At 38.8% G+C, this 25670-nt stretch overlaps 1 protein-coding gene across 3 annotated transcripts in view; it reads left to right on the top strand.

Annotated features, from left to right (window-relative positions):
- Pak3 (p21 (RAC1) activated kinase 3) overlaps window positions 1-25670 on the top strand; it is a 184661-nt gene that overhangs the window by 29699 nt on the left and 129292 nt on the right. For all 3 annotated transcript variants that reach the window (XM_067141190.2, XM_067141191.2, XM_067141189.2), the window contains exons 2-3: window positions 6004-6215; window positions 6560-6711. In XM_067141190.2, coding sequence (XP_066997291.1) covers window positions 6031-6215; window positions 6560-6711 — 337 coding nt within the window. In that variant the 5' untranslated portion in view covers window positions 6004-6030. The remainder of the gene's footprint in view (window positions 1-6003; window positions 6216-6559; window positions 6712-25670) is intronic.

Genomic DNA, 25670 nt, shown 5'->3' with positions numbered 1-25670 from the left:
CAAATGGGGGACCTCCAGAATGTTTTAGCCGGGAGGAAGCCAGCATTAGAACATCATTCATACAGAGAGAGCTGCATGTCCTCGGGAGTTAGTTAATGCTGTAGTTTTCTGTTGATTTCAGCCGTGTAGCAGTATCAACAGCTAATCCATGTGAGTATTATTACAATGCCATATCAGTCAATCATCTAGACTGCCGCCCTTGCAACTTCTGAAAGGCTGCTACTCCCCTTTTATGAATCATTCGTTAGTCTGGTCTCTCAACAGATACCAATCCGATATGGTTGCACCTGTGGCTCGGCTATCTGCTTCATTGGGATGCGCAAGCCTCCCCATCTGGGCGAGGTCATATGGTTCGTAGGGGAGGGTATAGAAAAACGTATAGAACCAAAATTCACCATGAGCTATTTTTCTGTAAAACCAACTGGAAGAGAGATACATCAAGTTTTATGCTTTAAGCCCCTTCTGAATCAGCCTCCTCTCCTAATGAAATATTTTGGACAACTTATACCTAAGATCCTACTCGACCTTATTCTAACCTGAAATACCAAGTTTCATTAAAATCAACCTAACACTTTTCCTGTTATGCTGTAATAGAAGCAGACAAATGTTAAACTGTCTTCCAACATAGATAGGTCATTACAATGACATCAGTATTGTCATCAGAATATAATATTAACCAACTGGAGTGTCACGGTTAAAAGCTTGATCAAAAGGAAAATAGCCCAGTTTCTCACTTTTCATGAACACTACTATGCTGGCATTCTAGTGGTGCCAAGTTCCAGGGCTGGAATAGCCCAACCACAGACAACGGTGAACACTGTGCTCTGCTGTTTTCCTTTAATTGTGCACTCTTGTCATATGTATCTTCTTCACAGCAGGCACAGCAAATGTAATGTAATTTTTTATCAATTTTATGCGCTTTCGATATTGTAGGCCTTAACTTTATTTAGTTTTCTTCCAACTCTGATATTAGGACATCCTCCTTTCATGATTTCCTCTTGTCTTATTCTTCAAGCGATAATACTGTCATGATTTCCCTTGTCGATATAATGCCTTCGCTGGCAGGACCTAGTGTGTACCGTGCACTAAGTTTTCTGGTATAAGTTAGAGCAATTTTGTTACTTTCATTGACCTGTCTGTCATATTCTTGGCTCTGACACTATGAAAGTGACCAAGGTATGAGCGATGCTAGTAATGCCATGAAAATGTTGCTCATAGGATCGGTTGGTGCATGCATTTCAGTGGGCTTGGCAGACTGATTTGTAATAGCAACTTCTGGCTTGTGAGGAAAGCAACGGGAAACTACCTCACTCCTCTTTTCCCTAGTACACCTCTTCAGTGATGCCTAAGCCATCTATGACAGCTGATAGCGGAGCTGTTGAGGATCCATCCAGCCTTAGGGCTGAGGACTGAACATACATGGGCCAATTACCATGCGGTTTTTTACCTTAAGACAGTCATGACAAAAATCACTACCATCGCCAGTTAACACGACTGAACAGTATTTGTATGTTAGCGATTATCAGCGTTGATGTGAATTAAGCAACAAAAGACTTTCATGAATATCTCTTATTAGCATAGCTGGTACATTAAAACTGTTATAATGATCAGTAATTGTATTTTATGCAATACCGATTTTCTTTAAATTCTGTTTGGCCAGCCGGGCTGAGTGGCTCAGACCGTTCAGGTACTGGCCTTCTGATCCCAGCTTAGCAGGTTTGATCCTGGCTCAGTCCAGTGGTATTTGAAGGTGCTCAAATATGTCAGCCTCGTGTTCATAGATTTACCGGTACTTGAAAGAACTCCTGCAGGACATCATTCTGGCACCTCGACGTCTCCAAAAACCATCATAAGTAGTTAGTGAGATGTCCGACCAATACTATTATTATTTTCATTTATTCAGCCATTTTTTCGTGATGATCATGCATACATACATACATACATACATACATACATACATACATACAGACATACATACATACAGTACATAGATGACGGAAAATTAAAAATTGCATTTCCTTCTTACTGTGGACATGACTGATATAGAAATACCATTGTTTTTTTTTAATTCTGAGCAATGTACAGACAACATTCCTACTTTATATACTGGTACATAGATTCAAGAGGACAAATTGTGGAAATATTTATTTGTAAGAAGAGAAATTGGAGATAATTTACCAACAGAGATATTCAGTACCAAGCGAATAGGAGATAGGGATCTGCGCTCGGATGGACTTCATTTAAACCGCAGTGGTACGTATAAGTTAGGAAATTTGTTTGGAAGGGTAATAGGGAGGTATATTCAGGGAAACAGGATGGCCTAGGGAGCGGTGATAAGGGAACAGGGAACTGGAAATCAAGTAGGGATGACATAAAATTGTTAGTGTTGAACTGTAGAAGTATTGTAAAGAAAGGAATAGAATTAAGTAATTTAATAGATATATATTTACCAGATATTGTAATAGGAGTTGAATCATGGCTGAGAAATGATATAATGGATGCAGAAATTTTCTCACGGCACTGGAGTGTGTATCGTAGAGATAGGATAGGAAAGGTGGGAGGGGGAGTTTTCATTCTGGTGAAAGAAGAATTTGTAAGCTACGAAAAAGTTAAAGATGAGACACATGAAATTCTAGGTGTAAGGCTCATTTCTAAAGATAATAGGCAACTTGATATGTTTGGAGTGTACAGATCGGGAAAGGGTAGCACTGATGCGGATTTGGAATTATTTGATAGGATAGTCAGCTATGTGGGAAACGACATGGAAAGAAATGTGATTGTAGCGGGAGATCTGAATTTGCCAGATGTCAATTGGGAAGGAAATGCGAACGACAGGAAGCATGACCAACAAATGGCAAATAAGTTAATATGGGAAGGACAGCTGATTCAGAAAGTGATGGAACCAACCAGAGGGAAAAATATTTTGGATGTGGTGCTGATAAAACCAGATGAGCTCTATAAGGAAACTGAAGTAATAGATGGTATTAGTGATCATGAAGCTGTTTTTGTGGTAGTTAAAAATAAATGTGATAGAAAGGAAGGTCTTAAAAGTAGGACTGTTAGGCAGTACCATATGGCTGATAAAGCAGGTATGAGGCAGTTTCTAAAAAGTAACTATGATCGGTGGAAAACGGTAAATAAAAATGTAAACAGACTCTGGGATGGGTTTAAAGAAATTGTTGAGGAATGCGAAAACAGGTTTGTACCTTTAAGGGTGGTAAGAAATGGTAAAGACCCACCTTATTATAATAGAGAAATAAAGAGACTAAGAAGGAGGTGCAGACCGGAAAGAAATAGAGTTAGAAATGGCTGTGGAAGTAAGGAGAGATTAAAGGAACTTACTAGAAAATTGAATCTAGCAAAGAAGGCAGCTAAGGATAACATGATGGCAAGCATAATTGGCAGTCATACAAATTTTAGTGAAAAATGGAAGGGTATGTATAGGTATTTTAAGGCAGAAACAGGTTCCAAGAAGGACATTCCAGGAATAATTAATGAACAAGGGGAGTGTGTATGTGAGGATCTTCAAAAGGCAGAAGTATTCAGTCAGCAGTATGTAAAGATTGTTGGTTACAAGGGTAATGTCGAGATAGAGGAAGAGACTAAGGCCAAAGAAGTAATAAAATTTACATATGATAACAATGACATTTACAATAAGATACAAAAGTTGAAAACTAGAAAAGCGGCTGGAATTGATCAGATTTCTGGGGATATACTAAAGACAATGGGTTGGGATATAGTACCATATCTGAAGTACTTATTTGATTATTGTTTGCATGAAGGAGCTATACGAAATGATGGGAGAGCTGCTATAGTAGCCCCTGTGTATAAAGGAAAGGGTGATAGACATAAAGCTGAAAATTACAGGCCAGTAAGTTTGACATGCATTGTATGTAAGCTTTGGGAAGGCATTCTTTCTGATTATATTAGACATGTTTGTGAAATTAATAACTGGTTCGATAGAAGGCAATTCGGTTTTAGGAAAGGTTATTCCACTGAAGCTCAACTTGTAGGATTCCAGCAAGATATAGCAGATATCTTGGATTCTGGAGGTCAAATGGACTGTATCGCGATTGACATGTCTAAAGCATTTGATAGGGTGGATCATGGGAGACTACTGGCAAAAATGAGTGAAATTGGACTAGACAAAAGAGTGACTGAATGGGTTGCTATATTTCTAGAAAATAGATCTCAGAGAGTTAGAGTAGGTGAAGCTTTGTCTGACCCTGTAATAATTGAGAGGGGAGTTCCTCAAGGCAGTGTTATTGGACCTTTATGTTTTCTTATATATATAAATGATATGAGTAAAGGAGTGGAATCGGAGGTAAGGCTTTTTGCGGATGATGTTATTCTCTATAGAGTGATAAATAAGTTACAAGATTGTGAGCAACTGCAACGTGACCTCGAAAATATTGTGAGATGGACAGCAGGCAATGGTATGTTGATAAACGGGGCTAAAAGTCAGGTTGTGAGTTTCACAAATAGGAAAAGTCCTCTCAGTTTTAATTACTGCGTTGATGGGGTGAAAGTTCCTTTTGGGGATCATTGTAAGTATCTAGGTGTTAATATAAGGAAAGATCTTCACTGGGGTAATCACATAAATGGGATTGTAAATAAAGGGTACCGATCTCTGCACATGGTTATGAGGGTGTTCAGGGGTTGTAGTAAGGATGTAAAGGAGAGTGCATATAAGTCTCTGGTAAGACCCCAACTAGAGTATGGTTCCAGTGTATGGGACCCTCACCAGGATTACCTGATTCAAGAACTGGAAAAAATCCAAAGAAAAGCAGCTCGATTTGTTCTGGGTGATTTCCGACAAAAGAGTAGCGTTACAAAAATGTTGCAATGTTTGGGTTGGGAAGAATTGAGAGAAAGAAGAAGAGCTGCTCGACTAAGTGGTATGTTCCGAGCTGTCAGCGGAGAGATGGCGTGGAATGACATTAGTAGACGAATAGGTTTGAATGGCGTCTATAAAAGTAGGAAAGATCACAATATGAAGATAAAATTGGAATTCAAGAGGACAAACTGGGGCAAATATTCATTTATAGGAAGGGGAGTTAGGGATTGGAATAACTTACCAAGGGAGATGTTCAATAAATTTCCAATTTCTTTGAAATCATTTCGGAAAAGGCTAGGAAAGCAACAGATAGGGAATCTGCCACCTGGGCGACTGCCCTAAATGCAGATCAGTATTGATTGATTGATTGATTGAATGGCAGCGCAGTTTGGGTTACATAGCTGTCAGCTTGCATTTGAGAGGTAGTGGGTTCGAACTCTACTGTTGGCAGCCCTGAAAATAGTTTTCCGTGGTTTCTCATCTTCACACCAGGCAAATGCTGGGGCTGTGCGTTAATTAAGGCCAATGTCGCTTTCTTCCCATTCATAGCCCTTTCCTAACCCATCATATCCATAAGACCCATCTGTGTTGGATCAACGTAAACCAAATTACAATTTTTTAATCTTGATTTTTGGTCCGTATTGAGTGATAATATTTACTTCAGAATTTTATGCAAAGTTTTAATGTGGAACAAAAAGTATGATGTATTTAAAAGGTGGTCATTGTAAATAAAAGTTCGAAGTAAATAATAAACCAAATTGTAAAAATCTAAAATGAAAAAATAATTGTGTGATAAATTTCCAACTTTGTTGAAATAATTTAAGGAAAGACTAGCTAAGTAGTTGCTAAGGAATCTACCAGCTTGGCTGTAGCCCTAAGTGCAGGTCAGTAGAGGTTGGTTGATTGATTGATTGATTGATTGATTGATTGATTGATTGATTGATTGATTGATTCATTCATTCATTCATTCATTCATTCATTCATTCATTCTCCTACATTATTCATATAAACTACTAATAATTTATGTAAATAGCACACTTGATTTAAGGGTATTATAACAAAACTGTGGATAAATTAATAATAAAAAGAACATATAATTTAATATTGCAGGAACCATTGTGTGTGCATATACATATATTACATTAACTAATTATATTAATTTACAGGAGACAGAATTCTATCACAAAATAAAAATGAGCTTAGGAGGCCTGAGTAAATTATTTTTTTCAAAAAAGCAACGTCCAGAGACGCATGGACCGTCTGAAATTGGTCTTCCAACAAATGTCCACCACCAGTTTCATGTTAGTGTAAATGCTGAAACTGGGCAGCTGGAAGGACTGCCTGATTCTATGATCCAGTTTCTGAACACTCAGATTAGGTAAGTTGCATTTGTAAATTTCACTCTTGCTAGTCTTCTGACATTCATATCTTATTGCAGGTTATACATTTCATTTTCTTTGTCAGTATTGAAGATCTACTTGTGATACAAATTCTTATAATTTTGTTAATTACCACCTATTCAATACAATACAATTGTATTCAATACAATACAATTGTATTGAATAGGTGGTAATTAACAAAATTATAAGAAAATTGTATTGAATAGGTGGTAATTAACAAAATTATAAGAATTTGTATCACATTCATATCTTATGCGATTATTACGACAATTAAGCAGTATGATACATTTCTAATACTGAATACAATTGATACTTTTTACAGTAAAGAAGAACAAGATGATAACCCTTATGCTGCACTTCAAGCTATTAAATTCTATAATTATTCTATGAAAAAGAAGCCTACTGAACCTTTCAAACCATTCATAACAGAAAAAGTTATAGAAGAAGAATCTGAGGAAATAGAAAAGAATTTAGGTAAGTGCTCAATATTGTCTTTTAAGTGGGAATTGTTCAAGTAAAGTCAAACTATTTGGATATTTGCTTACTTAGACAGTTCTTTAAAACACCATGTTATTATATAACTGATTTACTGTCAGTTCTTGCAATATTTGTTCCTTTTAAGAATATGTTAAAAGCACTCATTATTCTATTACAAAATATACTATCAGTCTCCTCTTGCCAGACTGGCTTCATCTTTTGTGTTGAGGCCCATAGTTCTTATTAGACTTTTTTCGTAGTCTATCATCACTAAGTTTTTGTTCATAGTTTAACCAGTTATGCTTAAAACACACACGCTTTATTCTTAGCCTGGACCAGTTATTCCTATATCACAAATCTACAAATTTAAAAAAAATCAAGAAACTGACATGAGAGTACCTGATTTATAGTTTATATATGCTGATTTTGAATCTTACCGAGCTTGATAGCTGCAGTCGCTTAACCCATATGGATCCACCCGCCCTTTGCTCTGACATTGCTAGGAATCCGCCAACTTTTTAGTATGCAACCTGGGTGTTGCAAGCTTTCGGTTAAAACAGTATAGTGGGTGATCGACTGCACGTATTATCACGGGACCTGTTGTATATTATTGAGAAATTCCACACTATTGCTCATGACACCAAAAACAGAACTTTACAGAAATATAACACATAAAAATCCCTATGAAATCTTAAATTTTTCATTACCTTATCTCACCTCGGAAGTTCTTTAGTGTGTGTTATGGCCTTAATTATACGGCACGAGCCTAACATTTGCCTGAATTGAAATAAGGAAATAATAGGAAACCAATACGACATGAGCCTAACATTTTCCTGATTTGGAAATAAGGAATTAATGGGAAACAAATCACGAGTAAGTGAATGGATTCGAACCTATATCCCAAATACGAACTTACAGCCGTCTGTCTCTCTCGGTGTATTATTATTATTATTTATTATTATTATTATTATTATTATTATTATTATTATTATTATTATTATTATTAAGCCTGAGGATCAGTGGTAAAGTCTTCACATCTAGGTACCAAGATCGTAGGTTCAAATCCGGCAGTCGCAATCAGATCTTGAGGGGCGGGAGAAAGTTCATTCGGCTTTCCATGTCGTACGATATTACTACGCGAAAGATCTCTGGTGATATATTTCGTTTTCATTCATGCACAGGATCACTAATAACTTCTTCCTCACTAACACTGGTGAAATCAGAGCCTAAAACATCAAATATGCTTTGAATTTCGCTATTACTGAGCATTTCGTGCGAGCAAGCAACTTCCTTCTCAGTCAGCCATCTTGTCACAACAGAATACAGATTTCTCGATCGATATTTTAATCAATTCTCTTTGCCAAAGTTGCATACCAGAGCACCCTGGTGACACTTTGAGACACCAAGAACAGATTTCAATTAGAAATGTTTCCAGAAAATGCCAACAGATGTCACAAATGTCTCCAATATGCGACCTTGCATCCCGGCGTACCAGTCCGCTTGTGGAGTCCTGGCCCAGGCGCTCGAGTGCGTACCAGTCCGCTTACGGGTGCGTAGGGGTTAAGTGCGGCCAGTATCTAGTATTCGGGAGATAGTAGGTTCGAACCCCACTGTCGGCAGCCCTGAAAGTGGTTTTCCGTGGTTTCCCATTTTCTCACCAGGCAAATGCTGGGGCTGTACCTTAATTAAGGCCACGGCCACTTCCTTCCCATTCCTAGCCCTTCCCTGTCCCATCGTCGCCATAAGACCTATCTGTGTCGGTGTGACGTAAAGCAACTAGCAAAATATAAAAAAATAATTTTTGAATCTTTCATCTGTTTATTTCCATCACCCTCTGTTCTTTACATATGGTACTCTATCTTATTAAACAAATATGTACCTTTAAAAGAGGTATGGAATGTTAAGGACCCAGTGTATTATTACAGGGAAATAAAGAGATTAAGGAGGAGGTGCAGATTAGAAAGAAATAGTTAGGAATGGTTGCAGGAGTAAGGAGAGATTGAAGGAGCTTACTGGGAAGTGCAATTTAGCAAAGAAATTAGCTAATGATAACATGATGGCAAACATAATCGGCAGAATTATGGATTTCAGGGAGCAATGGACATTCCAGGGGGTGACTGATACTGAGCGAAGTACTGACATTTACCCATGATAATAGAGACATTTACAAAAAGTTACAAAAGTTGAATGCTAGAAAAGCAGCATGGATTAATAAGATTCTGGGGATATATTAAATGCTGTGGGTTGGGATAGAGTGCCATATCTGAAATGCTTATTTGATTACTGTTTGCATGAAAGAGCAATACCAAATGAATGGAGAGTTTCAATAGTAGCCCCAGTATACAACGGAAAGGGTGACAAACATAAAGTGGGTAATTACATGCCAGTCAGTTTGACATGAGTTGTTTGTAAGTTGTGGGAAATTATTCTTCCTGATTATATTTGACACTCTGAGAATTAGAGTAGGTGAAGTGTTACCTGATCCTGTAATGATTAAGCGGGCGGTCCCACAGAGCAGTATTATTGGACCTTTATCTTTTCTTATATACTGGGTGATTCTCTTGTGCCTATTAATTTTGTTTTATACAGCACAACTAACTGGCTGTTTTATATATGTCGTGAAAACAAGAAAATTACTGACTGGTTTGATAGAAGGCAGTTCGGGCTTAGGAAAGGTTATATCAGTGAAACTCAACTTGTAGGGTTCCTGCAAGATATAGCAGATATTTTACATTCAGGAGGTCAAATGGACTGTATCATTATTGACGTATCCAAGACTTTTGATAGGGTAGATCATGGGAGATTACTGACAAAAATGAGGGTTATTGGACTAGACAACAGAGTGGTTGAATGGATGGCTAAATTTCTAGAAAATAGAACTCTGTTAGAGTAGGTGAAGTGTTATCTGATCCTGTAATGATTAAGTGGGCAGTCCCACAGGGCAGTATTATTGAACCTTTATGTTTTCTTATATACTGAGTGATTCTCTTGTACCTATTAATTTTGTTTTATGCAGCACAACTAACTGGCTGTTTTATATATGTTGTGAAAACATCAGCCCTTCTGGTACGCACAGCAAAAACAGACAAATACCTCTGTACACACATGTTCATAAAAAACAGAACACCTTGAAAGACTATAGATAAGAAGTTCATATTCACAGGACATGTTCATTAGTATGTTCTGCACTGGGCGAGTTGGCCGTGCGCGTAGAGGCGCGCGGCTGTGAGCTTGCATCCGGGAGATAGTAGGTTCGAATCCCACTATCGGCAGCCCTGAAGATGGTTTTCCGTGGTTTCCCATTTTCACACCAGGCAAATGCTGGGGCTGTACCTTAATTAAGGCCACGGCCGCTTCCTTCCAACTCCTAGGCCTTTCCTATCCCATCGTCGCCATAAGACCTATCTGTGTCGGTGCGACGTAAAGCCCCTAGCAAAAAAAAAGTATGTTCTGCAGAAACGATTAGCATTTCAGTCACCTAGGTTCAGCATGTGCCCTGTTGCCTAGTAGGCACTGATAACTTGTTTGATGCATGATGGCATTGACTCGTATAAGGCACGAATGGCATCCTGAGGTATAGCCATCCAGGCTGCATTCACCTGGTTCCATAGTTCATCTTTGGTGGTTGCATTGGGTCACAGCGCCGCACCCGTCGTTTCATTACATCCCACACATTTTCGATTGGCGACAAGTCCGGTGATCGGGTGGGCCAGGGCAACAGTTTGACATCCTGTGACAACAAGAACGCAGGTGTTTGTGCAACAGCATATGGTCGTGCATTGTCCTGCTGAAATATGGTGTGTTGTGCAGAAAGGGTATGGCTACAGGTCGCAGGATGTCATTCATGTAGGTCAAACTGGTCACAGTGACCTGGACACGCACCAACTGTTATTCGTGGTTGTACCCAATAGCACCCCACACCATAAAGCCTGGAGTTGGCGCTGTATGTCTCGTGCAAATGCAGTCAATGTGATGCCTCTCTCCCCCTATCTGCAGCAAACCAAAATGCAGCCATCATTTTCAAACAAACAGAACCTGGATTTGTCCGAAAACACTATCTGCTGCCATTCCTGTCCCCAGTGACATTGTTCCATACACCATTGCAGTCCAGCATGTTTACGCACATTAGTTAAAGGTAGGCGGAGAAGTGGATGACGCGCCTGTAATACAGACCATAATAAATGGCGACGGACTGTCACTCCTGATGGTGTACACTGTTCCACGGTTGTGCCAGAGCCGAGGAGGACGCAGATCTGTCCTGCAATGCCATTCGGGTGAAGTGTCGATCTTCTCAGGGGGTGGTCTGGAGGGACCAGACCCATCTTGTCATGTTCTACGGCCTTCTGTGAACCATTCTGTACACACCCGTTGCACTACTGACACAATTCGTCCCACACAAGCAGCAATTTCCTGGATGGATGCATCACATTCTCCCATGCCAATAATGCGCCCTCTTTCAAACTCATTCATTTGACGGTATGGTTCTCGCATGCATCTGCGAGGCATCCTGCACGTCTGCTCAAGTCGCACTGATCCATTATCTTTGGTTTAGAGCGACAACGAGAGCCACCGGCACATTTTACTAGTCGGTGGTGGTGCGCTGAGATATCGATGTGGAGCTTGACCTGAGGGCCAACGTGGTTCAAATGCTAATCATTTCTTCAGAACATACTAATGCCCATGTCCTGTGAATATGAACTTTCAGTCTCTAGTCTTCCAAGGTGTTCTGGTTTTTATGAACATGAGTGTACTTACTGCCTAACCATAATAGGAAGACGTTATGCTGTAACATTATTAAACAAATCACGAGCACATCCTCTAAATTATATGAAAATTAAAGTCTGCAAAAGACAAAGTGGGCATTGTGACCCTGTGAATAGTATTACATAGGCTATAATCTGCACACACCATGGCACAATGCACTATAGCATAGTTGTTAAGGGCAAGGAAAGCAGTCAGGTCTTGCGTGTGTGGTGGGAGGTTCAAATCTGGGCGAGGGAAATTTTAAAATTTCTATATTTGTAATTTTTACCTTAATGTACGTGAAATGCACTATTCTATGCATTTTTTCAGTGAATGATTGTGTGTGACCCTATGAAGGACCAATTTGACATCAGGGCCGGATAAATACGGAATAGGAAGTAGGGGGAACCAGACTAGACTGACAGTGCTTATGGACGGTAGTAAATGCTCCTGCTTGGTTTATGCACATTTGGGCCCGCTGCTGAATAGCTCTTCCAGCATGCCGAAGCATGGCCGGTGTTATTGATATGCAGGTTTTGGTGATGAGTTGCCAGAGGTGCTCGGGATTTTCTGGCGCTTGTGTGTAAACTATTTGTTTCAAACACCCCCACAGGCAGAAGTCCATTGGCATTAAATCCGGTGATCGGGAGAGCCAACTAACAGGTCTCTTCTTCCTAACTATGTTACTGGATGTGTCTCATTCCGATGGCAATGGATGGCTAACATCAATTGTGGTTGACCTCCATCCTGTTGAAAGGACATCATTAAATGATCTCCAAGTGGTGACTCTCCAGCAGAAGTGGGAGTTCATGGCAGAGAAACTGCAGGAAGCGTGTGGTTTTTAAGTGACCCTTGAAGAAATACGGTCCGATAAGGTGATCACCCAAGATTCCACTACCTACATTCACTCCCCATTGTACTTGATAGGTTTTCATAAGCTGCCTGTTGCACCCAGTGAGGATTGTCAACACTCCAATAGTGCATGTTGTGGTGGTTGACGGTTCCATTATTGTGGAATAGAGATTCATCTGAGTACAGGATTTTTGACAGGAATGCTGCATCATTTTCCACATTTCCTAATAGTTACTGACAGAAATTCATTCTAGATTCGAAATCTCGCCCGTGGAGCTCTTGGTGTAGCTGTAGATGGTAGGGGTGATATTTATGTGCATGCAGTATTCGCCATATGGGCGGCTGGTTGATGGTCAACTGTTATGCAATTGCCTATGTGGATTATTGCGAGCTGTGTCCAGGACTGCCTCCTCTTTCTCACCAGGTGTTAAGGTTTCTTCTTGGACCGGCTGTACTCTTTGAATTACGCCTGTTGTCCGTGCACGTCTTTCAATACTGCTGAAAGTCTTTGCAGTCGGATGTCGCCTGTCTGGATACCTTTCCTGATACAGACACTGCGCCTGGCATGCATTTTACTTTGCTTCCCCATAGATAAGGAGCATGTCCACGTATTCACCTGTGGAAAACATGACGAATGACTGAGTGACTCATTCAAGCTGTGTAGCAGTGCAGTGCACAGTGTCAATATCAGCAGCGTTCTGCTGTTTGCATGTGGCACACACTGGCCTATGCCTAAGTATGAAAACATCATATCAATGGGAAAAAATAATTGAAAGATGTAGGATTCAAACCATCAGAGCTATACGACTTGCTTCCTATGGAAAGAAGGCATGACCACTGCAGAAATTCATCGGCGCTTTATGGTAGTCTGTGGAGAACATGTGCCATCACGAAAAACAGTTTGCAACTTGTTTGAAGGTTGGAAAACAGGGTGCACATCGGTGGACAAAGGAACCAGTTCTGGAAGGAATGTGGCAGTATCAACACCAGCCAACATTGGCCGGGTCGAACAGGCCATCCAAGGAAACAAATGCATCACATTTACGGAAATGGGGTCAGCCAAAGGAATTAGCCGAAACACCCTGCAGCGGATCGTGCACAGCCACTTACAGTTGGGAAGGTGTCATCCACGTGGGTGCCTAGACTCTTGTCTGCAGACGAAAAGCAGAGGCGTGTGGACATGTGCAGAGAACTTTTGCAATGCCATGATCAAGATCCAGCCGACTTCATGGCTAGGCTTGTGACTGGCGATGAGATATGGCTCCATTACCATTAGCCCGATTTTCCAACCTTCGAACTGGTTGTAAACTGTTTTCCGTGACTGCGCATGTTCTCCGCAGACTGCCACCAAGCGCCAATGAATTTCTGCAGTGGTCACGCCTTCTTTCCATAGGAAGCTGCTACCAAATGCTGGTATAAGACACTAGTTACACGTCACCACTTCCAGAAGTGAAATGTGAACCATACCTGGACGTACAAAAAATAAAGTGCAAAACAATACAGTATGCCCCTTGTACATACATACATACATACATACATACATACATACATACATACATACATCATTATACACCGTTATGCCTTTGAGCGTTCAGTCTGCAAGCCTCTGTGAATTTACTAAACATCGCCACAATCCTCTATTTGGAACTAGTGCTGTGGCCTCATTTAGTTCTATACTTCTTACCTTTAAATGTTAGAAACTGAGTCTAACCATCGTCGTCTTGTTTTCTCTTACCCTCCTTCTCCTTGTAACCTATCCTCCTCCATTTGCCTCACATGACCCCACCACCGAAGCCAGTTTATGCGCACAGCTTCATCCATCAAGTTTATTGCTAACAGTCTTTATCTCCTCATTCCGAGTACCTTTCTGCCATTGTTCCCACTTGTTTGTACCAGCAATCATTCTCGCTACTTTCATGTTTACCGGGCGAGTTGGCCGTGCGTGTAGAGGCACGCGGCTGTGAGCTTGCATCCGGGAGATAGTAGGTTCGAATCCCACTATCGGCAGCCCTGAAAATGGTTTTCCGTGGTTTCCCATTTTCACACCAAGCAAATGCTGGGGCTGTACCTTAATTAAGGCCATGGCCACTTCCTTCCAACTCCTAGGCCTTTCCTATCCCATCGTCGCCATAAGACCTATCTGTGTCGGTGCGACGTAAAGCCCCTAGCAAAAAAAAAACTTTCATGTTTGTTACTTCTAACTTATGAATAAGATGTCCTGAGTCCACCCAGCTTTTGCTTCCGTAAAGCAAAGTTGGTCTGAAAACAGACCGATGTAAAGATAGTTTCGTCCCGGAGCTGACTTACTTCTTACAGAATACTGTTAATCGCAACTGCAAACTCACTGCATTAGCTTTACTGCAGCTAGATTCAATCTCACTTTCTATATTACCGTCCTGGGAGGACACACATGCTAAATACTTTAAATTATCTACCTGTTCCAGCTTTGTATCACCAATCTGACATTCAATTCTCTTAGATTTCTTACCTACTAAGATCAGTTTAGACTTCAAAAGGCTGATTTTCATACCATACTCATTGCACCTATTTTCAAGTTCCAAGATATTAGACCGCAGGCTTTCAGCACAGTCTGCCATTAAGACCAGGTCGTCAGCATAGGCCAAACTGCTTACTACATTTCCACCTGCCTGAATCCTTCCCTGCCACTTGATACCTTTCGGCAGATGATCCATGTAAACTATGAACAACAAGGGCGAAATATTACAGCCTTGTCTAACCCCTGTAAGTACCCTGAATCAAGAACTCATTCTACCATCAATTCTCACTGCAGCCCCAATTGTCAACATAAATGCCTTTGATTGATAGTCTTGCAGTGCGGCGAACATCTTTTCCCTCGGTACCCTGTCGTATGCTTTCTCAAGGTCTACAAAACATAAACATAACTGTCTATTCCTCTCGTAGCATCTTTCGGCTATCTGGTACATACTGTAAATCTGATCCTAACAGCCCCTCTGTGGTCTGAAACCACACTGGTTTTCATCCAACTTCCTCTCAACCACTGATCGCACCCTCCCTTCCAAAATGCCAGTGATTATTTTGCCTGGTATACTAATCAATGAGATACCTCGATAGTTGTTGCAATCCTTAACCTTTTGACCACCAGCCTCATACGTGGTATCAATGTCCTATACCGCCAAGGCCTAATGTGCACTTTTTACCTTGCAGTAAATTATTCGTAATAACTTCTGTTCAGTTCATGTAAATTGGATGGGCATTTTTTTTGTTTTGAAGATAATGCTTCGGGGATGTATTGATGTAAATTAATGCACCTTTATTTTATACATTTTTGTTTTATGAAGTGATAATTCAAATAAATATTTTCTTTCTTTGAAAAAAGTATTTCATGATCAAAAACGTTAAGAAAAAACTGCATTATTTTAGAGAGGTGGTGTTTCCTATGCCACATATAAAAAAATAGAGTTTTATGTACAATAGTACAGTAACAATATTATTATTATTATTATTATTATTATTGTTATTTCGTCGCCATAAGACCTATCTGTGTCGGTGCGACGTAAAGCCCTTAGCAAAAAAAGTTATTATTATTATTATTATTATTATTATTATTATTATTATTATTAGTTTCGGCCAGCTGTGGACCACGTTATTTCAACCATTTGCATCCTTGAGCTTCAATTCTTTGCCAGTATCCCGCATTCGCTTTCTGTGAGCCTCCTTTCTTTCATCAGTCCACTTCTTGCCTGTTTTCAACTTCGGCTTTTCTTGGAATCGGTAGTATGCTCGTACTTTCTTCTAGAGAGGAACACGTTCCTGGATATCTTCATGTGTGATCCCTATTTCTTGAAGGTCTTTTTCAACTTTGGTGAACTAGGGTCCCTTGGTTTTCTTGTTTACAAAGTATGATAACATCCGGTTGGTCAATCCCTGCAAGCTCATACCTGTTATGTGGCCATAAAAATTAATCCTCCGACAATATTATTACTATTATTATTATTATTTTATTATTGTTATTATTACATTAACGTGAAATTTTTAAATCTTACATTAAATGCAATGGCTGCAGTTCCTGGTTTGTTTTAAGTAAAAAATTATTACTAATGTCTATTTCACACAAACTGAACACTCAAAAATTCACTTTTTGCTTTAAAAATATGACACAAGATATTATTTACTAATATATTTATGACGTGCTGTAGCGAATGTGCTAAGGCCACCCTTCTTACACTGTCTACAAATGTATCTGGTCTTTTTCCTTTTACCACCTTGACTAGTACTAATCTTGCTGCATATGGAACAGTGGCGTTCTTTTTTTTTCCCGCGGTAAGAGAGTAACGGGTTCGTTGCCCGCCCGCGGGAGCTGAATTGCCGCTTGGTCACCAAGGCACTCGGCAACAAGTTCCTCAATTGATGAAATTGTGAAATCAAGTCTTGATAGGGGTTTGTATTATCTTTATACAAAATGTACGAGTTGATTATCATTCTTCCAAAAATGTGAAATGTCACCTTTTTCCAATACTTCAGTGTCCGGCGCTCCTCTAAATAGCAGTATAGCATTTGATCTGATGAGTCAATTCAGCCCACATAAGAATTGTACTGCGGAATAATAGATTGCTTGCTGGTTATATATAAATTGTTTTCTTTCTTCTTTGATTTTATTTCACTTTTTGCCTGTGCCTTTGTAGATGGGAGAAATACCAGCTAGTGCTAGCACATGGCAGAAAACTTACTTCCACCAACTACTACAACAAAATATCAGCTTCTACAAGGTTATCAGTGCTACCAACTTTAAAACTTGTTGTATACAGTCTTATTTAATCCAGTACAAGTCCAGAACATGTATTATACATTATTAAAACAAAGAAATAACTTGGAAATTATGTTTTGCCGGAATGTCCGATCGATTGGACGTTGGCATTTTTAGGCTGAACCTCGAACGTCCGATCAATCGGACATTTACAAGTAACTATTCTCATTTTGGTTCTGTATTGAAGATGACTTATATCACAAATATAATAATATTTATAGATCCACCTGTCCAATACAATACAATCCACTATTTCATGTGGTTAAAATTTATACATAATATTTAAAAGTCATAGGTACATGTTTCACCCTTTTTATGGGCATCATCAGTCTATATCAATCTTAAAATTATTAGATATGGGATCTTTCTAATCTTATAAACTATAGAATAAAATGTTGAACAATGATCTCATAAAATGTTATACTATAACATCTAAAATGATGACAGTGCACAGAAAGTATGTTAAAAATACTGTAAATTAACAGTTTTGAAGATAATAATGTGGTTAATCTAGAATACTTGAGTGTTTAAAAGCAAAATGGATCCTCTTCTTATACACCATTAGGACTATGATGGCCTTGAGTGTGAAAGCACAATCATCCAAGAGGGATATTTATTCCACACCCATAACATGAGTTCAAGATAGTAAAATCAATGTCAAATATTTAAAATAGAAGTGTGAACATATCAAGTGTGTTAAAATATATACGGTTGATTTATCAGAAAGTCGTAGAAAAGAGATAGGACTTCTTGTAGGAGACGTTGCTGATGATAAAATGTTGAGGTGTCAAAGCTAGCTGATGTCAATGTTCAGTTATGTTAATATGGTAATCGATTGGATTCGAAAGATAGTCAGGTGGGTGTTATTATCCCTGTTGAAATATTTATTCGAAGAAACGATCGAGTTTTACTTGTACGGTGCATGTTAATACGTCGGACTGTTCCGGCAACGCTAGCTTGACTGACCTTTCTACTTCTAGTATTATAACGATAATCCTCGATAATGCCGAACGCAGTCTTTGGTGAAACATTGGGATATCACATGCTCCTGGACCACGGCCTCATTAGATAAGCCGTTAGCCTCTGAAAATTTGGCACGCAAAATAGTCTAGGGATCAACAAATGCTTCGAAAGGGTTCACATACATCAACCGTATATATTTTAACACACTGGATACGATCACACTTCTTTTCTAAATGTTTGACATTGATTTTATTATCTTGAACTCATGTTTTGGGTGTGGAATAAATATCCCCATTGGATGATTGTGCTTTCACACTGAAGGCCATCATAGCCCTAATGGTGTATAAGAAGAGGATCCATTTTGGTTTTAACCAGTCAAATATTCGAGATTAACCACGTTATAATCTTCAAAATTGTTAATTTACAGTATTTTTAACATACTTTCTGTGCATTGTAATCATTTTAGATGTTATAGTATAACATTTTATGAGATCATTGTTCAACATTTTATTCTATAGTTTATAAGATTAGAAAGATCCCATATCCAATAATTTTAAGATTGATATAGACTGATGATGCCCATAAAAAGGTTGAAACATGTACCTATGACTTTTAAATATGTATAAATTTTAACTACATGAAATAGTGTATTGTATTTTATTGTATTGTATTGTATTGAACAGCTGGTTCTATAAATATTATTATAATATTTGTGACAATCAGACGTTGGCAGTTAAAGGGTAAAGATAGGTGCAGTTACTGCTTTTGTCCAATCTGCAGGTACCTTACCAACACTCCATGCTAATCTTATTACACTATGAAGCCATTTCATCCCTGCCTTCCAACTATACTTCACTATTTCAGATCTAATTTCATCTGTTGCTGCTGCTTTATGACAATGGAGTTTACCACCTTTTCCACTTCCTCAAGCATAATTTCACCAATATCATTTTCTTCCTCCCCATGAGCTCGGTTGTTCGCGACACCACCAGGAAGATTTCCTTTTACGTTGAGTAGATTTTCAAAATATTCCCTCCACCTGTCCAGTGATTCCCGAGGATCTATTATGAGCTCACCTGAATTACCAAAAACACTGTTCATTTCCTCTTTCCCTCCCGTCCTAAGATTCTTTATTTCTGTCCAGAAAAGTTTCCCTGCTGCTAGACTTAGCCTTTCCAGGTTATTACCAAAATCTTCCCACGACTTCTTTTTGGATTCAACAACTATTTGTTTCACTCTGTTTCTTTCATCAATGTACAATTCCCTATCTGCATCTGCCCTGTTTGGAGCCATTTCTGATAAGCTGTCTTTTTACGTTTACAAGCTGCTCTCACTTCATCATTCCATCAAAGATTTAGCTTTTTCCCATCTTTACACACAGTTGTTCCTAGGCATTCCCTTGCTGTTTCTACTACAGCATTCCTGTATGTCACCCATTCTCTTTCTATATCCTGAACCTGCTTACTGTCCACTGTTTGGAACTTCTCACTAATCACATTCATGTACTTTTGTCTAACTTCCTCGTCCTGGAGATTTTCTACCCTTATTCATTTGCAGACAGCACTTTCTCTATCCTAGGTCAAGCCCATTCACACACCATTATTTATGCCTTAGTTTAGCGTATGATTTATTATCATTGACACTGAAAAAGCATGCTTTACAGCAACCTAATGAGAGGAAATATCCAAACTACTTTGTAAAGTCTTTATGTGTATGGTAGATCATAAAACAGTCATCTACATGCAGCGCTACCTTCCACACGTGGCATTCAAATGATTCCTTCCTTAGATCCCTTGTCACACAGACTTTGCATCTCCGTGATGGGATAACGTTCTTCGTTGTTGGGGGTAATTTGGTTGGAATGTATCCCCAGTGCCTCCCCTGAAGTTTCAGTGGTGTATCTCCAGGTCTTGGGCATCCTCATTTTGGATAGTCAGGCAAGGTCACACTTGCCAACAGCTATTCGGCCAAATTGATCCGGAAGCTGGTAAAGCCTGCTTGCTTCTTGTCAGGGTTGGGGAGGCGATGAATGATGTTGGACTTCAGAAGTGTCATGTCTAGCATGTAGAAGAATATATTTTTGTATCCTTTTCCATACTTCCTCATCAAGGGGAAAGATGGAGTCATGGAAATCAACATCACCTATTCCACAGTTGTAGTCAACAACAAGATTGGGTCTGAACTTCTTCTTGCCATCATACTTTACCACTTCAGGGTAATCTGGCCTTCATTTCACCCACAGATACAGGAAGCCAGTGTTCCTTTTCATATGACATTACCCAATTTATATCCTCGGCAGCTAATACAAGACATTTACTTGCATAAGCATTTGTCTATTTGGTTAGATGTTCCCAAAAGTCTGCTGTTAGAAATTCATTCACAACTTGCAGTTCGTTTGGGCATTGTCCTAGGTGCCTTTTAACAACACTATTTATTTCACCAGTTTTGTTGCATGAATGATACTCTGGAGTATTACATACGTGATCCAGTTCCATTCCCTAACGTGTAAAATATGATTAGATGCCGTTGGTGTGGCATCAGATGTAGGCCTAAAATTCAGTGACACATTTGACGGCAAAACAGCACTTTGTTCACCCCTACCAGCACTCGCGTCACTGTCATACAAACTACATTCACTACTTTCACTTCCACTGAATTCTTTATCGCTTATTTCTATATCAGTATCACTCTCTTGTAAAAATTCCCTTATAATTGCTTCATCACTCAACTTGGAGGCAGCCATGATTTCACTTACGAAGAGGTTGCTAAGATACAGGTTATTCTTTCCATGGAATAACTGCACAGAAATGTTTATCGAATACATCAATGGAATAAAACAGTGCTTCCATCTGTCAAGAGGTTACCTTATTAAGATCAAATCTTTTCACAAAGGAAACCGGCTTGGAGCGGGTCCAGAAATAAACACTACGCGCGGACGGAGATATTCGTCTTTGTACCGGAGTGCAGTCAAGAGCCAGGACGGAGAGATGCATCAAAGTACGTCAAGTGGCACACAACATAGTTACTATTAGGTACATAAATGAGCGAATGATGTGGGTAGATTTGGCAGTTGGAGGAATTAGGACGAGAAGTATCTCATTGTATTCACCATGTGTTTATTCACCTGTCAAGTACACTTTATAATCTCCTATCTCTTCCTCGTTATCTCCCCTTACCCAAATATAACTTACTCCTAGCACATCCAGATGCATCCCCTTTGCTGACTCAGCCAGTTCTACTTTCTTTCTTCCATAAGCCCCATTAATATTGATAGCTCCCCATCGACATCCATTTCGTTCCCAAAGTTGTTTCCAAGGAGTCCCTCGCCTATCAAATGGAAGTGGGACTCCGTTACTTCCATAGGTCCGAGGCTTGCTTAAAATGTTCCGAGCTCTGTAAATTCATGAGGCTGGATGCTACCTTACTTACACATAGTCCAAGTGAGGATCTCTCCTCTAACGGGTTTGGGACCACTGGTGGATTGTGTAGTTCTAGCATCCTCAGCACAAGGAGAGATGTCAACTCCCATTCCGTAGCAACTGGTATCCCGACTCTCAGGACCACTTACTAGGCCAGTCAGCCATTGCCCATGGTTCTCGAACTAAGACATGACTACCATGATCCATGACACCATGAACCTAATAGTCACACAATCAAATATCTAATTACATATTACTATACTATCAAACACGCATGTCTCTCCGGGATGACAAACTTATTACTACAGTAATACTAGCTGATGTACCCGTGGTTCGCTACAGGATTCTCAGGAAGGCTGACTTTGTGGATTTCAGAGAGAAGTTTTAGTAAGGTTCAACCTTTTCAGTACAAATTACAAGGTTTATAAGATGTTATCTACAACATTTATTCAATAGTGGTACCGGTTTCGACATATACAAATGTCATCATCAGCCTGAATCATACAAATCACACAAATTGAGCAAGTACATATTAATTTTTTTTTTTTGCTAGTTTTACGTCGCACCAACACAGACATTTCTAAAACTGTATATCACACCAGGCAAATGCTGGGGCTGTACCTTAATTAAGGCCATGGCCGATTCCTTCCTGCTCCTAGCCATTTCCTGTCCTATCGTCGCCATAAGACCTATCTGAGTCGGTGCGACGTAAAGCAACTAGCAAAAAAAAAAAAAAAAAAAAAAATCTGTATATAGGATAATATCTTTTGTTTATTTCCACCTATTCAATACATTACAAGATGTTGGCATTTATGCTAAAACATTTTTCAGATGAGACATGTTTCGCCTCCTACTGTGAGGCATCTTCAGTCATTATCAAAAAAACCTTATTATTTTACCAAGCATCTGGTTAAAGATATTCTAAAATGTGTTTGATGATTATAAGAGAGATAAGATTTACATTTGTTATAAACATGTTCATGAAGTAACTAAAAATCCAATATAGTGATAAAAACATATGTAGTTCTTTGTTGAATAGGACTTCGTTCAATTGTACTATAGTAAAAAAAGGTGGCTTGAGGCCGTAGTCATTAATAGATGTCTAATACATAGTGGAAGGCATAAAATATCAGTTCTATGAGAATATAGAGAATGATTCTATTCTCATAGAACTGATATTTTATATAGTAAAAAAGGTGGCTTGAGGCCGTAGTCATTAATAGATGTCTAATACATAGTGGAAGGCATAAAATCATTCTCTATATTCTCATAGAACTGATATTTTATGCCTTCCACTATGTATTAGACATCTATTAATGACTACGGCCTCAAGCCATTTTTTTTACTATAGTACAATTGAACGAAGGAAGTCCTATTCAACAAAGAACTACATATGTTTTTATCACTATATTGGATTTTTAGTTACTTCATGAACATGTTTATAACAAATGTAAATCTTATCTCTCTTATAATCATCAAACACATTTTAGAATATCTTTAATCAGATGCCTGGTAAAATAATAAGGTTTTTTTGATAATGACTGAAGATGCCTCACAGTAGGAGGTGAAACATGTCTCATCTGAAAAATGTTTTAACATAAATGCCAACATCTTGTAATGTATTGAATAGGTGGAAATAAACAAAAGATATTATCCTATATACAGTTTATGAAACTTTCAATACGGACGAAAAATGATTTTCATCACTTGTAACAGACAGGTATTACGGTGACGATGGGACAGGAAAGGGCTAGGAGTGGGAAGAAAGCGGCCGTGTCCTTAATTAAGGTACAGCCCCAGCATTTGCCTGGTCTGAAAATGGGAAACCACGGAAAACCATTTTCAGGGCTGCCGACAGTGGGGTTCGAACCTACTATCTCCCGAATACTGGATACTGGCCGCACTTAAGCGACTGCAGCTATCAAGCTCGGTACATATTAATTAAAATTGCTGTGGTGACATATAGGGATACACATCTCCATACACTATTTTTCGAACCTACTGTCGGCAGCCCTGAAAATGGTTTTCCGTGGTTTCCCATTTTCACACCAGGCAAATGCTGGGGCTATACCTTAATTAAGGCCATGGCCGCTTCCTTTCCACTCCTAAGCCCTTTCCTGTCCCATCGTCGCCGTAAGACCTATCTGTGTCGGTGCGACGTAAAACAACTAGCAAAAAAAAAAAAAACCCTACTATTTTTCACCAAATAAATACATTGATTAAAAGTTTTAACATACTTAGCTGTACCTTCAGCCTTTTTATTTTTATGCTCTGAACATGTGAAAGTAAAAGTAAAAAGGTTGAAGGTACAGCTAAGCATGTTAAAACTTTTAATCAATGTATTTATTTGGTGAAAAATAGTGTATGAAGATGTGTATCCCTATATGTCACCACGGCAATTTTAATTAATATATACTTGCTCAATTTGTGTGATTTGTATGATTCAGGCTGATGATGACATTTGTATATGTTGAAACTGGTACCACTATTGAATAAATGTTGAAGATAACATCTTATACAACTTGTAATTTCTATTGAAAAGGTTGTACCTTACTAAAACTTATCTCTGTAATCTCAGTTCAATACTGAAAAACAGTGAATTTTATATCTTTGTAGTTTTCGTAACTGAAGTCAACATAGGTCAATACAAAAAACGTCAGTAGGAATGTAGCGATTAAAAGCAATGTTGTCACATAAAATACTCGATCAAATGAAAAACTGCACATTTTCTCACTTTTAACAAACAGTACTACGGTGCCTATCTACCAGTCCAAAGTTCCAGAGCTGCAATGACCAGGCCGCAGACTGCCGTGAACACTCCTCTGCCATTATTCTGTTAAATATGGACACTGCTCATTCCAGTCAATGCTTTAGAGCAGGGATTGAATTTTTTTTTTTTTTTTTTTTTTTTTTGCTAGGGGCTTTACGTCGCACCGACACAGATAGGTCTTATGGCGACGAGGGGATTGAATTGGTCAATATTGTAGTTCTTCACATTCAGTTTTCTTTCGACTCTGTGATATTATAAAATTATAAAATTATTTATAGTGTAGACTGTAGTTACTTATTCTCCTACTTTACATACTGACTTTCATTAAATTATGTTTACTCATTTTCTCCTGACTCAGCGCTGATATGGACTTAGACACAAAAATCCAAATTTACAAATATCTCTGTGATGATAGCCGGTATGGTAACAATGTATAAGACATAATTGATTGGAAATTTCATACTATGTAACTTTAGTTATGTAGTATTTATCGATATGACCACTAATATAAATATTTAGGAATTAAATTTTAGGCCTTCCCCTAAACTACCATTTCACTCAGTGTGAATAAAATTATTTTTGGCTTAGATTGTAGCGCCTTATTCCTCGACTTTTCATATCGATTTTCATTAAATTGTCTTCAACTGTTTTCTCGTGATGTGTGTACATACATACATACATACATACAGACGGACAGAAATTATGTGAAATTAAAAAGTGCATTTCCTTGTTACTCTGGACATGACTGATACAGAAATACCATCCTTTTTAAATTCTGAGCAATATACAGACAAAACTCTTACATGTATACATTTACAATGTGGACATTGCAACACTGGTGACAGCTTGACCCCAAAAATGAGTCTCCAAACAAATGTATATGACACAAACAACAATTCATGAAATCATTAACCCCACAACTGTCTCGGGAATCAATCCAAAATTTTGACACCATCAGGTGTTGAATAGTACTCCTTTTGACTCGAGGTACAGCTGAAACTTCCTATCTACAGATCATTGCAATATCCTAATTGGGAGGAATGCATCATCTACCTGCTTATTGCATACAGAGCCTTTTGTTGGTAAGACCCGTTACTATGTGAGTGAATATTTAAGTCATGGGCATTTAAATGGCGAAGATATCTCTGCAGGGCTATACTGTCACATACTTGAGAAACAGAGCCAGCCAAAAAAGAAAACAGCAAGCGACAAGGAGAAAGCCTTCTTTTCACTCCCTCACCGTGAAGACCTATATTTCACTCACACAGGGTGACATGATACGCCGTCGCTAGACAGCTGAGCAACTGCCAATATTACATCCGGATCAAGCCATACAATTATCAATTTATATCTCGCATATTATTCTGGGCACATTTATCCTCGATGGATATTAATCATATATTCTTATTCACTTTCTTCCATA

This window comes from Anabrus simplex, chromosome 2 (assembly GCF_040414725.1).
Source record: "Anabrus simplex isolate iqAnaSimp1 chromosome 2, ASM4041472v1, whole genome shotgun sequence".
NCBI lineage: Eukaryota > Metazoa > Arthropoda > Insecta > Orthoptera > Tettigoniidae > Anabrus > Anabrus simplex.
This window is presented reverse-complemented; position numbering and strand designations above follow the sequence as displayed.